The sequence below is a fragment of the Plasmodium gallinaceum genome, assembly GCF_900005855.1.
Source record: "Plasmodium gallinaceum strain 8A genome assembly, contig: PGAL8A_v1_10, whole genome shotgun sequence".
In the NCBI taxonomy this organism is placed as follows: Eukaryota; Apicomplexa; class Aconoidasida; order Haemosporida; family Plasmodiidae; genus Plasmodium; species Plasmodium gallinaceum.
The window spans coordinates 14758-30853 of record NW_021628239.1 but is presented as its reverse complement, the minus strand read 5'-3'; the positions used below and the strand labels follow the sequence as shown (position 1 = coordinate 30853).

At 19.5% G+C, this 16096-nt stretch overlaps 2 protein-coding genes across 2 annotated transcripts, besides 2 other annotated features; both read right to left on the bottom strand.

Annotated features, from left to right (window-relative positions):
* Window positions 1–2528: 2528 nt before the first annotated feature.
* ETRAMP (early transcribed membrane protein) lies at window positions 2529–3104 on the bottom strand (the record flags this gene model as incomplete). Its single annotated transcript, XM_028671403.1, has 1 exon — window positions 2529–3104. One exon carries the CDS (start codon window positions 3102–3104, stop codon window positions 2529–2531), a length of 576 nt encoding a protein of 191 aa, XP_028528059.1.
* A 4654-nt stretch (window positions 3105–7758) lies between these two features.
* Window positions 7759–8238: a repeat region.
* A 1610-nt stretch (window positions 8239–9848) lies between these two features.
* Window positions 9849–12343: a repeat region.
* A 2536-nt stretch (window positions 12344–14879) lies between these two features.
* Window positions 14880–15852, bottom strand: PGAL8A_00001200 (Plasmodium exported protein, unknown function; the record flags this gene model as incomplete). Its single annotated transcript, XM_028671402.1, has 2 exons — window positions 14880–15539; window positions 15658–15852. 2 exons carry the CDS (start codon window positions 15850–15852, stop codon window positions 14880–14882), a joined length of 855 nt encoding a protein of 284 aa, XP_028528058.1.
* Between the last annotated feature and the right edge of the window lie 244 nt (window positions 15853–16096).

Here is a 16096-nt window from a genome sequence, read left to right as displayed (position 1 = left end):
TATAATTTTCTAAAATAAAATAATAATTTATGTTAAAGTCATTAAAAGCCTTTTAGGAAATACATAAAAATTAAATATTAACAAAAATATAATATTTTCCGTTTTAACTTTGACTTCGAATTTAACTCTTTGTTAATTCAAAAAAAAAGAAATTCAACTCACTCCTTTCATAATTTTTTTCAAAAAATTAATCTTTTTTTTTTTTTAAACTGAAATTTAAAAATATAATTAAATAAAACAATTTACAAAAAAAAAAAAATTATTTTTTTCTTAAACTTAATTACCTGCTTTTTCAAGCAGTGATATATTAATTGCCCCTTCATTGCCTTTTTAATACTGAACAAAAAAATTAATAGAAAGCATGTAGAAAAAACATTACTTATTTTATATAAAGTAAAATAAAGCATTGCATTTATTATTTATTTTTGTTAATATTAAATTTTAATTCTATTAGCTACTAATTATATAATATATAAGATACTATATAAATGCGGCTTTTAACATTACATTTTTAACTTTTCACAAGAAGTCGCAAATTACTTTTTCTTCTGAGAAAAAAAAAAAATTTTTAAATGTGTTGACATTTAGTGTATGTTTTTTTATTTTTTTATTTAGTGTACATATTTTCTTTTAGATTATACATTTAGATATGAATATTTAGCAAACTTGTTAATAAAAGGCATTAATCTTTTTGATAATAAAAAACAATGGCTGTATAAAAAATATACAGTTAGTTATGTGATCAATAAAAGGTATTATTAATCTTTTTGAGGATTAATAGTAATAGCTATATGGAAAATAAATAGGCATGCAAGTATTAGATAAAAAAAATATATAAATAAAATAATTGTTAATGTTTTTTTTTTTGATTTTTGTAAATTAAAATATATAAAATAAATATATTTATTTTTTTTTGAAATGATTTAAATTGTAGAAGAAACAAAAAGTTGACAAAAAAATTACTTATGGTACATTTTAAGTTCACATAAGAAAATTTCATATTAAAGATAGAAAAATTTTCGTCTTTTGTAGTATTTATATAATATGTTTTGTCTTTTGTTAATTATCTATACTTTCTATTTTAAGATCAACTTATTTTAATTAACAAATATTATTCATAAATTATAAATAAAATATATGTAATTAAAATCGGTAATTAATGAGGATTTAAATTTTTAATAAAAATGTGGGGTTTTTATTAAAGTAAATATATGCCTCTTAAAAAAAACAATGAAGGCCCAATGAAGTAGACTATATAAATACAGTTTACTTGTTTATAGAAATAAAAATTTAAATTTATTAAAGTAGTGTAGTGAATAAATGCCCATTCAATGGCTTTGCTAAAGTACTAAGCAATCAGATTAATAAAAAACAGACAGAATTTCCTTTAATAATTTAATGAATTTATGTAAAATTTTAAATGCTATCAAGCAAGTAAATATTTACGTAGCTTCTTTGAATACTTATTGTTCTCAAGAAGCATTTATTTATTTTAATAGAAACTTTATATTTTTATTATAAATTTAAATCCTTTTTAATTATCATTCTATAGTTTAATAAATTTTATTTATAATGTTGAGTTATGTTTATAAATTTAAATGAATTATTTTTATGTTAACAAACATAAGTAATTAATAAAACATGAATTAAATTACATAAATATTACATACATGAGAATTTTATTATTATGTATATAAAACATTCTCTTTAAATTCAAAGCAAAAATTCAATGTAAAGAAACACTTTTGTCAATAAATTATTTCTTATATTTTAAAATAAAAATATATTATTTTCATGTATATATACAAAGAAACAACAAAAAAAAAGTTAACAAATAGCTTTTTTTTTTTTTTTTATCTAGCGTTTGAATGGTTAATTACATATATTCCGTATAGACAGCTTTTTTCATTCCCAAAGAGGTCAATAATTCCTTTTGTTAATCATATAGGCAACTCTACATACTCTTTATTAATATGTTTGTTAAATACGTTATCAAAGATGTTGAACTGGAAAATAATAATCAACAGTTTTTTTTTTTTTTTAAAAAATATACTTGTTTATCTAATTTAGAAAATAAAATTTCTTTTTCTTTTTGTCTGTCTAGAACTTGAATGATTACCTGCTTACTTTTCGCACAATTTTAATTTTTTATTCTCAAAAATATTGATTCCTTTTATTAACAAAACATATACAAAATATGAATTAATCTACGTTTATTTAAAAATATATGAACAAAATATATATACAGAAATTATCTGAAAAATGTAACAGAAAATACACTAAACTTATAGGACGTTTAAATACACTTAATTATAAGAATTATATTTTCGCACTATAACTGCATTATAACTTAAATATTCGTAAATATATAATGAAAATTTTTTTTCACTGGAAAGGTTGCAGTAAAAAAAATTCATCCTCTTAATACAATACCTGAATCCTGTTTAAATATGGAGTTGAATATAGTAATTAATTTCACTTTATAAAAAGTTATCGTTTCAGATACATTTCTATAATTTCGTTTTTTTCTATTTTTTTAAATCTTTTTTTAAATGTAAAGAAGGAAGATATTCTGGAAAATTTCTCCAGTGTTTTTCCATTACTGCAACGTCTGAAAGAACATAATACATCATATCAGAGATTTGTCTTTCACTAAAAACAACTCCACTTTTTTTTATTTCATCAAAAACATATGATTTTAAAGTTTTATCACTAGGACCTTCTTGTTTTCCTTTGTGAAAATTTACTATCGTTTCTTTCAATCCACGTTTACTTGCTTTTTGTGAGATTTCTGTTCCTACTCTCCTAATATCATTATCTGGCCAAGTATCTATTCTGTAAGTATAACCTTTCATTCTATCGTTTTTTCTTTTGATACAATTTCCTATTCCAAGTATAGAAGCTGCAAGCATTACTAATCCTGCAGCTATAGATGATATTAAGATAATCTTTTTTTTTTTATTTTTTTTTTCAATATCTTTGTTAATTTCTTGTATTTTTCCATCGGCAGAAACAAAAAATACATTAGCATTAAATAAGTATGGAGTTAATATATTTATAATTAGAAATGAACTTAGAAAGAATAATAACTTTGATGCTTTCATATTGAATAAAAAAATATAAATTTAAAATTTAGATTTTTAGTTTAATTTTATCTATTGAAAATTATAAATACGTAAATTTATATAGCAATAGAAAATTCTTTTTAATTTATAAAAGAACTATAATAAAAGAATATTTTTGTTTCAGTATTAATAATTTTTTATTTTCGTCGATTAATATTTTTTTGTTTATTATTTATTAGATTTCTTTTATTTATTAAAAATCTCTTTCTTTTTATTTATTGAAAATTTTTTTCTTTTCATCTAATGAAAATTTTTTTCTTTTTATCTATTGAAAAATTTTTTCTTTTTATCTATAGAAAATTTTTTTCTTTTTACCTATTGAAAATTTTTTTCTTTTTATCTATTGAAAATTTTTTTCTTTTTATTTATTAAAAATTTTTTTCTTTTTATTTATTAAAAATCTCTTTCTTTTTATTTATTGAAAATTTTTTTCTTTTTATCTATTGAAAATTTTTTTCTTATTATCTATTTAAATTTTTTTTAATAATAAATACATGCTCGAATAAAATTTATCTATTTTTATTTTTATTTTTATTTTATATTTTTTAGTTTAATTCAGCATATAAAAATAGTTCTCTGTTTTCTTATTTTTTAAATTTAATTATTAAATATCTTCTTAATCATATGGCATAAATCTTATAATAAATTTAAATAAAATAAAGAACTTCAAAATAACTTCAATTAAAATAATGTTTTAATAATAAATAAAATATAAAATTAACAAAATATAAATAACATAATAAAAATATACTGTAACAATAATGCATAGTTTTGAATAAGAAAAATTAATACATACATAATATTTAAATTTTATTATTTAAATAGCTTTTTTATTAAATGAAAAAAGTTCAACATTTTTATCACAAAATTATACATGTAATTTTATTATATATTTAATTTATTATGGGCAATACTAATGATTTATAAAAAATAAAATGATAATATATATTAAAAAAAGGTTATTTAAAAAAATATAAAATAAATTATTTAAAAAAATATATATTAATGAAAATTTGCTATTATTATGATAAAAAACCTTCGTATAATAATGATCAAATAATTTAAGAGAAAATATGAAGAAGTTTTTAACTATTTTATTTTTAATAAAATTTTTTTAACAAATATGTGATATTTGAATAATTTGGTTATTTGGCAATGATATATAGTTTACTATGAGACTAACAATCCTTTAAATAGAAATATGTTAACTCAATACTTTTGTTATATTTTAGGTATTATTTTTAGAGTAATTTATTTGAATGAAAAACTCTCATAAGAGTAAAATTCTAAAAATATAAAATAATTATTATTTTATGTACCGTAGTTACTCTTCAAAAAATTTATGACTTGGAATAATAAGAATTTCAATAAAATTCCTTATTGATTAATCCTATTCATAATCAAAACTTAAAAATTAATTTATTAAATTTATACAATAAAATTTAGATTAAAAAAATTCCAAAAAAAAATATTTTTTTTTTTTTATGAATGAGCTTATTTGTACAATAAAATTTTAAGCTAAAATATTAAAATATATATTTAAAAACTGTACAGATCTATTTGCTAATTTTATATAACACTACCATTTCATTCATTTAAAGAAATTAATAATTATTTATGTTAAATATAGAAAGGAAGTTTATATAATTCTAGAAAACAAAAAGAATATTTTTAGAAATGTATCAATGATTTATTGTATGTTTAAATATTTTCATAGTATATTTATTAGTCACATTAATAAAGAGCATATAGAATGATCTCTACTTATTTATATTATTATAATATTACTTATTGATAATATTTAAACCTTATTATATTATTGGTTAATAAAAGGATTATAAACTTTTTGAGAATAAAAATTAATAACTACATAAGTAATATACAGATAGCCATGTAAATGATATATAAAAAATGAAAAAAAAAAATTTTTGTCATACTTTTTTTGTATTGAAAAAAAAATATTATTATTTTTTTAAAAATTTTAGTTGGTTAAATATTATTCTGTTTATTATGATAAGTCAATTCAAATTAATTTAATTTCGAAACAGATTGACTGGAATTCTAATGTTGTATAAGAAAAATAAAAGGATTTTGTTTCTATTTGGTTTATTAAATTATCACAGGTTTTAAAATGTAATAAACAATTTAAATTTAAACTTTGTTAGAGTAAATTGGGATTTTCACATAAATATAGTTTTATTTTGTTTATTAAGTTCTTATATGTTTAAAAATATAGTAAACAGTTTAAATTCAAAACTTGTTAAAATAAATAAACATTTTTACTTAGATATAATTCAATATTAAGCAAAAAACGGCAAGGGAGTCTCTGAATTATCCTTTATAATTTGTTAGTTTAATTCTCTATAAATTTCCTTGAACTTTAAATTAATTAATCAATTGATGGTTTATTAATTACCCGCTCGATAACTTTGTTAGTGTACTGAACAAAGAGGTTAATAAAAAACATGTAGAGTTGTTCCTATTGATTTAATGAATTTAAATGAAATTTTGAATGCTATAAACAACAATATTTATGAAATCTACTTCATTAAACATCTGTTGTTTCTAAAAGGCATTTATTTACTTTAATAAAAATGCTATATTTTTATTAAAAATTTAAATCTTAATTCATTATCAATTTTAATTACTTATATTTTATTTATAATGTTATGAGTAATGATTATCAATTAAAATTCATTACTTTCAAGTTAAGAGAATACAAATTAAATTATATAAATAATACAAACGGGAAATTTTTATTATTATTAATATAATTTTTTCTCTTTAAAGCTCAAAATAAAAATCCACTACCAAGAAACAATTTATTAGTTAACAACCTTTTCTATTTTCTTTTTCCAACATTAAATCTTTTTATAATGAAAATAAACATATTTTTTTTATGTAATTAATTTATAAAAAGAAACAAAAAAAAAGATGAACAATTTTTTTTTTTTGTTTATCTAGAGCTTACATGGTGATTCGTTAATTTCCTGATCAATGTCTTTATTAGTATTGAACAAACAAATTAACAGAGCATATATAGAAAACATGTTTTGTCTTAATTAAAATAGAATGTTAATCATATTATGTATATTTTTTAATTAATATCAAATACTAATTATATTAATTACTATTTTAGCTAATTTTGTGCAATACTCTATGTGTATCATATGTAGTATTTTTAATATTTCATAAAAAAAGTTTTATTTTTTTTTTTTTCATGTCTTTTTTTTTTTTAAAAAAAAAAATAAAATCATTATTATCAAATTATTTTTTTTAAATCAGCATCACATACCAAAAAAAAAAAAAAAAGTATAATAAAATATATCTACATTTTTTTTTTTAGTGTATATACTTTATGTACACTTACTTTTTTAGTGTACACGTTTGTCTGTGAACATTTTCTCCATATTTTACCATGCACAAATAAAAATGTTTTTACTCACTTTATTAATATAAATATTATCGAAAGTAGACCTATAATATTATTTATGGATTACATGACTATTTATGTATATTCCATACAGTTATATTTATTTTCATAAAGATTAATAATACCTTTTATAAACCGATTACTAAGATTTTTATAAAAATTGTTAACAACGACAATTTCTTTGTAATGAATTTTTACTTGAACATACAAAAAGTAAATATTAAAGTTACAGTAGTATAATTTTCATGTTTATAATAATTATATAATTAAAATTTGTGTTTTAATAATTATTTATTTTTGCTATCTTGCATTAATGGATGTGAATTGCTAAATATTATTAACAAATTTTTAAGTAACATTTATTTAATTAAAAATAAACAATTAACTAAAATTTATGTTTTTCATAATAACATAGGATTTTTATTAAAGTATATAAATACCTTCAGTAAACAATAAATGCTCAATGTATGAGAATGAATATACACAGTTTACTGGTTTACAGCACTTACAATCAGACTTAAACTCATTAACTAATTCATTAATTGCTCGATCAATGACCTTACTGGTAATGAAGGAACAAATTAATTAAAACCATGTAGAAAAAACTCTACTTATTTTACTTTTATTATATTAAATTATTAAGAAAATTATTCGCTTTTATTAATTAATATAAAATATTAATTGTGTTAATTACTACTGTTAATTTACGCAATGCCTTATGCATATCACATTTTACATTACATTTTTAATCTTTCACAAAAAAAATTATACTTTATTTTCCTCCCAAAAAAAAAAAAATATTTTTTTATTTGTAATTTTTTTTTAAAAAAAATAATAATAATAATTATCAGAAAAAAAAAAATTTAATAATTTTTTATTAAGTCTAAGTCATAATAAAAAAAAAAGTATACTTTCTTATATAATTGTTAGTACGAAAAAAAAAAAAAAGAAAAAACATAATATAATATATTTAAATTTTTTAGTGTGTTTACTTTTAGAGCAAGTATTTTTTTTTAAATGTGCTTACTTTTCTGTAAGTATTTTTTTTTTTTTACTGTACTTACTTTGTATACTTATTTTTTTTTATTTTACGCCTTTATATGTGAACATTTTCTTGCCTTTTAACATGCACAAATAAAAATATTTTTATTCATTTTATTTTTTTAAATATTATTTAAAATAGGTCAATAATACTATTTATTGATTTATTAATTGGGTGTTCGGTGACTTTGCTAGAGTATTGAACAAGCAAGTTAATAAAGAGCATGTAGAATTGACTCTACGGTTTTAATTTATTTGTATATATTTTTGAATGCTTTGAAGGAGTGATTCTTAATTATGTGATCTACTTCGTTCAGTATTCTTTAATTTCAATAAGCATTTATTTACTTTAATAAAAATCCATATTCTTATTAAAAATCTAAATCCTTATTGAATATTGATTATTAATTAAATGTAAATTACTTTTTTATTTGTCATTAGTTACGCTCAGCAATTAAAATATATTGCTGTTGAATTAACAAACATAAACAATTAGTAAAAATGTAAATTAATTATATGAATATTAATTCGTGAAAATTTTATTGTTATATGTATAAAATTTTCTCTTACAAAATTCATTAAAATTGTACTTCGTTTCAAAAAAAAATCTTCCTTTTTTTTTTTTATCAATTTTTTTTTTCCTGAAGATCTTTTTTTTTTTTTATAAAAATACAAACGAAAAAAATTGATAATTTTTTTTTTTTTTTTTGTGTGTGCATTACCAACTAGGTATTCTTCATATAACTAGTCCTTTTATTTTCCAAAAAGGTTAATAAAGCCTTTTATTAATCATGTCTATCCAAATATTTTTTCATTAATGTAATTTTTTTTTAAGTCAATTTCATTTTTAATCAACTTAAAACTAATATCATATCTTTTATCTATTATTATACCTCTAATTTCACTTTCATTATCTATAAATACTTTATTTCTGTAAACATTCTATGTATGACCTATCACATTATAATTTCCACATCTTCTTTTAAGATAGATAAGGTCTCTTTTTAGATGAGCTTTTTTTTTTAATACAGAAATAACATTTTCTAAGTAATTTATCCCTCTTCTCTTTTATTCTCTAATTATACCTATGATTTGTGACGAATATTTTAATTGGTTGCTATGTTTTTTTTTATAATATTATCGTTTTGTAATTTTAATAAAGAAAATATGGCTTGCATAAATGTTATATTCTCTGGTCTATCATAATTAATCCTTTTTATATACTTTTCTGGTATATATCGTAGGAAGTAGGTCCACAAATCATTCAAATGAATGCTATTAGCTCCTTCAAAAGTTAAACAACTATTAGCATATATATAATAATCCATAATAAATAAACTCATAGCTTTATTTATGCTTAAATCACGTTAAGCATTCCATAACTTTCTTATTTAATTAATTCTCTCGTATTTATTATTGAATAGCTTCTTAGATAACTTGATTTTTAATTATAGAATATTTTATATAGCATCATCTATAAATAATTTCGTTATATTCATTGAATTAACTAACAAAAACAATGACTCTAATACCATGTATATTTCAGTTTTAGTTAACTTATACATTCTTATCTTATTTTTGAAAATTATGAACCATTGGAAGTACTCTTCTATAGATGTCTCATACAATTCTGGTTATTTATCTGATAGCTTTAATTTGGAGTGATATTTTTTTTCATTTACATTGCATATATATAACTCTATAAATTTTACTATATCTTCAAGTATCTCTAGTTAGTTAATAAAAGAAATTATTAACCTTTTTTTGGGAATGAAATATATAGTTACATGAAAAAGAAGTAATTTGTTGAGGAGAGAATTTCTTTGCAATGAATTTTAATTTTAATTTTTAAGTGAAAATTTTATATACATAATAATGAAATTTTTATGTTTGTAATTTTTATACAATATAATTTGTATTTTATTAATTGTTTTTGTTAACATGGAAGCAGCGAACTTGAGCCGCTTAACATTATTCATAACATTATAAGTAAAAATATATTTCATTAAAACCAATATTCAATGAAAATTTATATTTTTAATAAAAATAAGGATTTTTATTAAAGAAAATAAATTTCTCTTGAAAATAAAGAATTCTCAATGAAGTACACTACATAAATATGCTTTACTTGCTTTATAGAATTTAAATTATAAATTTATTAAATTAGTAGAGATAGCTCTACAAGCTCTTTATTAGTATGTTAATTTGAACTACAGAAAAATCACCGAACAGGGATTTAATCAGGTACTAAATGGTTTTGGAAAATATATCTTAAAAATGGACATTGAAACATGGAATTAGATGAAAATAGTAAACAATATACTGAATTTGTAGTACTCAAACGTGGAACATTTGTATTTGATGTATTAATATTTGGTTTGAAAAGTAATCCTACACAGTTTTAAAGAATAATAAAAAATATCTTTTTAAAATTAATTTGAAAAAACCATATAATTGTATATATTCTTTACATCATCATTTTAACAAATTTTATAAATTAACATTTTAAAATAATAGGAAATGTATATAAACTACTAATAATAGATCAGGAATAAATGTAGAAAAATGTGAATATTTTAAAACAACTATAACACATTTAGGACATATAGATAATAAAGAAATTAGACCTTCATTGGATAAAATCAGAATAATAATTAAAGGAGAACAATCTAGACCTAAGGATCAGTTGTGGTTATTTTTAGGATCTACTAATTATTATAGAAATTATATTAAGAATTTTTTATGATGGACATTTAAGATAATACTATTATTGACAAGCAGGAACAAGTTTATTTGAGATGTAAAGCATCCTCAAGTGTTTGAACAAATAAAAGAAAGATTGTATAAATAGCTTATTTGTCATTTCCTGAACCAGGAAAATGATATTTTATTTATGCGGATTTATCTGATTATGTTATGAGAGCTGTATTAACCCAAATAGATGATATCGGTCAAACTAAATATATTCACTATACATCAAGAAAGCTTAATGAAGTTCAATGGAAATGGAGTATAAAAGAAAAAGAATTATTTTCCATAGTTATAGTTTGTGAAATATTTGATTATAATGTTAAAGGATATATGGCATTGATCAAAACTGGTTATAAAGGTCTCTTAGGAATATATTCTATTAACATTGAAAAAATGTATATATGAGAATTAAGGTTATTAGAATTTAATTTTAAACATGAGCATATTAAAGGAATTCAAAATAGTCTATCTGATTGAATAATTAGAACTATATATGATGATACTAATCTTCCTAGTTATATAACTTTATTTTGTAATAAACTACTAGATAATTATGAAAACTCTTATCTTAATCCATCCTTTAATAAATATCTGATGAGGTGTGAGAAAAAAAGAATAATATTCCTAGAGATGAAATATGGAGAAATGATTTTCCTATTCATTATAAAAGTGCCACGTTATATATACAAGAAAAGTATAGGATTCAATTAATTCACTTGTTCTATAGTAATAAATTTTCCAGACATTCAAAAATCATTGAAATTTTAGAGAAAATATTAAAACATTTTTGATGGACTAATATTAGTCGAGATATTCAGGAGTATGTTACAAATTGTATAGTTTGTCCGTTAATGCGTAATAGAAAATTTAAGCCTAATAAGTATAAGGTATTATCAAAACTCAATCAGTTGGACATGGATTCATTGGATATTATTGAACCAAAAAAATGGAAAAGATAAGAATACTGTGTTCAGGCATCTATAGATCATTATTCACGATTTACATTTATTGGCATTAATAGAAAGATATCTGCTATTGGTAATGCGATTTCTATAGTGAGAAACACTTGGATTTCTGTATTCCGATGTCCTAGAAATGTTATTATTCATAATGATTCTATTTATGTGAATCAAGAATTTCAGAAATACGTTACAGAAGAATTACAAATAAAATTATACTATATAAGTGTTTATTGTTCTTAAGAAAATGGTATTAATGAAATCTCTGATAAAAGTCTTGATTACATACTTAAGACTATCTATGAAGAAAAATATATGTCAACTGAAAAAATAGTGAAATATGTAGCATATATATATAACAATTCACCTCACGGAGCTAGAATAGGAACACCATATTTTACTATGTTTGAAATTGATGGTATATGTCTTGGTTTTTCAAGATTACTACTTGAAAATATTTTAAAAATTAGAACAATTTATTTAAAGAATAGATAGAAAGAAGTGTATGAAAATTTGAACCAACTGAAGGAGAATCCATTAATATAAAGTAAAGATAATAACGTTGAAATAATGTTTCATATAAATTATCGGATTATGACAGAAATTAATTAAAACATTATAGTAACAATAACCGATATAAACCTTATGGGTGTTTACTACGTAGAGAAATTAAAATTGAAAATGGAAAGATAATAGCTTAGCCTATGGACTATAGAGATAAAGAAATTCAAATTTCATTTTTTAAAATAAAATTATTATGTATTATGACTAGAGAAATATATGTAATTCATTTAAGAGATATGGTGCAAATTATTGAACGGAATAAGAAACAGTCTAAACTTATACGTGATTTAGAACTTAAAAGCCATTCTAATATTAATAAAAGAGATTTTACAACACCATATAAATCACATGATAATATAGATAATAAGATAAATAAAAAGATACAAAAAGGGCTCGGAACTGTAAGATAATTTAGAGAGAATAAAATAATCTCATTGTTATTCCCAAGATGATAGAACATGTTCTATAAATAATATTATAGACCTCTTTTATATAATATTTAGATGAATAAATATAATAAAAACACTTTATTCGGTGTACATTAAATTGTTGGGACAATATACAATCATAAATTCGTACTCTATAATAGTTATTCAAAAGTATGTACAATGAAAAACAAATCTTAATAAATAATAATCATTTTTATTTTTTTTTTGTTTGTGTATTTACAATTTTAAAAAAAAGATATATCACATTTTTTTTTTGGTACATGATGCAAACTTAAATAATATATTATGATGATAATTTTTTTCTATTTTTTTTTAAAAAAAATTGGTAATGTTAAATAGAAAAATTTTATATATTTTTTTTTTTCTTTTGAAAATGGAGTATTTGTTCAAATTATAATAGAGAGTGTATTTAATTTAAGTTTTAAAAATTTAATTAAATAAGAATTAAATTAAATAGAATATACTCTATATGCTCTTTATTAATTTGTTTTTCAATACTAGCAAATTCATTGAATGGCAATTAATAAATCAACTTCTGAATCATACATGTTCCCATTTTAAATAATATGGATATATTTTCTTTATTCTCTAAGTGTATAAACCACTTAGGATAATATCTTAACGATCTTTCGTTGAATTTTAGCAAACCTTCTTATATTTAGACTGTAGTAACCTTTCTGTCTTTCTTTATATTTAATATACAAAATTTGTTAAAGCATATTATCTCCTTAAATATATAAACAAGGGACCTTGTATTTTTTTTCTTTATTTTTGAATTTTCTAATCCATTGAATTGTTATACAGAATATTCAATTTTCTCTATTGTTTCCAATTGATTTATTAATTTTCTACTCAAATAAATTTATAGAATTTTGAACATTAATTTAATAAAGAGAATGTATAGAGATCTCTACTTTTTTTATTTATTGTGAAATTATTCATTATAGATAATCATATAATCTATACATAACTATATTATATAATATAAAATAAATAATTTATTTATTTTAAAATCCCTGAATGAATTATATGTTATGAAAGTATTTAACATGTGTAAAAACTTTAAAAAATTGATCACTATGTATATTGGGTTTTTATATCAAATTATTATTAATTCAAGAATCATTATAAATCAAAATCATTTAATAAAAATAAAATATATTATTGTACAAAAAAAAAAAAAAAGTGAAATTCTCAAAAATAAGAAAAATATATATCTATATTTTGTATATTTTTTTCTTTTTCGTGGATATAATATTTTTCTTCAATATGCATATTTTCGTGTACTCATTTTAAGTAAGTATTTTTTAATCATTTTGCATGTAAAACTATATCTCAGATATGTTCTATTATATCTCCCTAAAAGTCCAAAAAGGTATATATAAATTTTTACCATTGATATTAAATAACTTAAAATGAAAATTATTTATATTCCATTTCTAAAACAGTTACTTATTGAATAAAAAAAGTAAAACAAAATTTTCTTTTTTTTATGTGGAGTTCATAAATATAAACCATGTATAGCCATCTTTTATTTATATTGTCTTATTAAATTATAATGGATGATAAATATCCATTAATAATATACACAAATAATTTAAAAATATAGAATAAATAAAAAAATGAAATTGATATTAGAAATGAATAATTTATTAGAAACATAAGGTTATAACGAATATTATATTAAATAGTTTTATTTTACTTTTTTATATTATTGAAATAATAAAATTATATATTTCATGTTTTAATATAAAATTTAAGTTTGTTATCTAAAAAAAAAATTTAAAGAAAAAAATATTTATATATAATTTCATTTTAACTAACAAATATTGCTTTTTTAAAAATGATATATACAGTATAATATAAATATAAGTTAATTTTTATGTAAAAAAATATGTTAATATATTTTTCAATTTTAGAGCAAATATTCATATGTAGATTTATAAAAAAAATAAATTGCATATTATTAGAAAGACTATTAAAACATTTATAAAAGCAAATTTATCTACACAATGTAGAAAAAATTATATATATATACTTACATATATATATAATGAAATATATTTAAAATGAAAGTCCACTAAACATGATATAAATTTAATATATACCTTTTAATACCTTTAATGAAAATAAAAATACCTAATATAAATTGTAAGTTTAGCAAAATACATAGCAACAAAAACATTAAGAAATTTGATTTTTGTGAATACAAGAAAAAAAAATATATATAAATAAGGTATTATTCATTTTAAATAAACTTTCATATTACCTTAAATTATCTCGTTATTTTTATCATTTGTTTACTTTCCTTTTATTTAAATTAAAATTAATTTGGATTAATTAGTTTTTTTTTTTTATTTGTAACATAAGATAATGCATTTTAATTAAATAATAAATAATCCCAAATTAACTTAGTTTATTGTAAGACTCTTCTTCACTTTTTTGTAAATAATGAATTTGATTGTAGTATAGTAACCTAAAATTTTTCAATTTCCTAGTTAATTGTATCATTAACCTTCTTCACATTATTCTGATTATATCATACTTGTATTTTTTTTTATGCATATATTTCTGCTCCTTGATTATCATCATCATCATCATCATCATCATCATAATATACTATATTATTTCTTCTATGTTTTTCTTCAACCCAATCTTGAAGGCTATTATGTATAAAAATTTTCCATTCTTTTAATATCTGATCTTTACGTGTTTCCCACAACTCTTTTTTATGATTGCAATATAATTGGACTGCTTCGACTGGAACTTTATCTTTTACCATTTTTGTTACATCGTCTAAACATTTCTTATCGTCCGATATTAATTCTAGAGAAAATTTATCCCGCCATTCATTAAATTTTTTTCCTTTCCAATCTTCATCCATGTCGCGAGTTTTACGGCCACAATTCCATTGATACCACATAGTTAAAATCATTTCCGTGAAATCAGTTGACCTTTGTCTCCAAAGATCTACTAATTTCTTATAAGGTTCAAATTCTTCATCATCATCTTCATCTTCATCTTCATCTTCATTTTCATTTTCATTTTCATCTTGATTTTCATCTTCATTTTTACCTTCATCGTCTAAGAATTTCAAAACTATATTACCTTTACTTTCTTTTTTATTTGGTAATTCATCCCCTTCGTACATAATCCTATAATTATTTTTAACTAAATTTAGTTCAGAAGTAATTTTATTTTTTTGCTGCATCATAATCTATAAAGTAATAATTATTTGGTTAAAGGTGGTTACTAGATTAATGTAGCTTTAATTTAAATAAATATCTTAAACAAAAATATATATATGTATAATTTTAGTTTTTATTTTTATTTACCTGTAACAAAATATATGAAAAACAAAGGAAGAGTAAAGTAAGAAATTTGTATGAATATAGAATTATGTTGTTTCTACTTTTAATTTTTTCCTTCTTATTTTTAAATGAACTCGTATAGGAATAATTTTTATTCATTTTGCTTTCTATGTAAGTTTCTTTTGTAAGGAGATTATTTTGTTTATTAGGAATACTCATATTCAAAATTTATTCTTAAAATAAAAAATTTAAGTGAAAAATATTTTTAATTATCTATTTTATATGATTTAAAACATTTCAAGAATAATTTGTATGTATTTGTATTCTTATATTTAAAAATAAGAAAAAAAATAAAGTCATAGAATTATACGTAAAATAAAAGAAATTATATTTTAAGAAATAAAAATTATTTTAAAAAAATTTGCATAAATGTTGCCACTATTTCTATAAAAAATTCAGATTT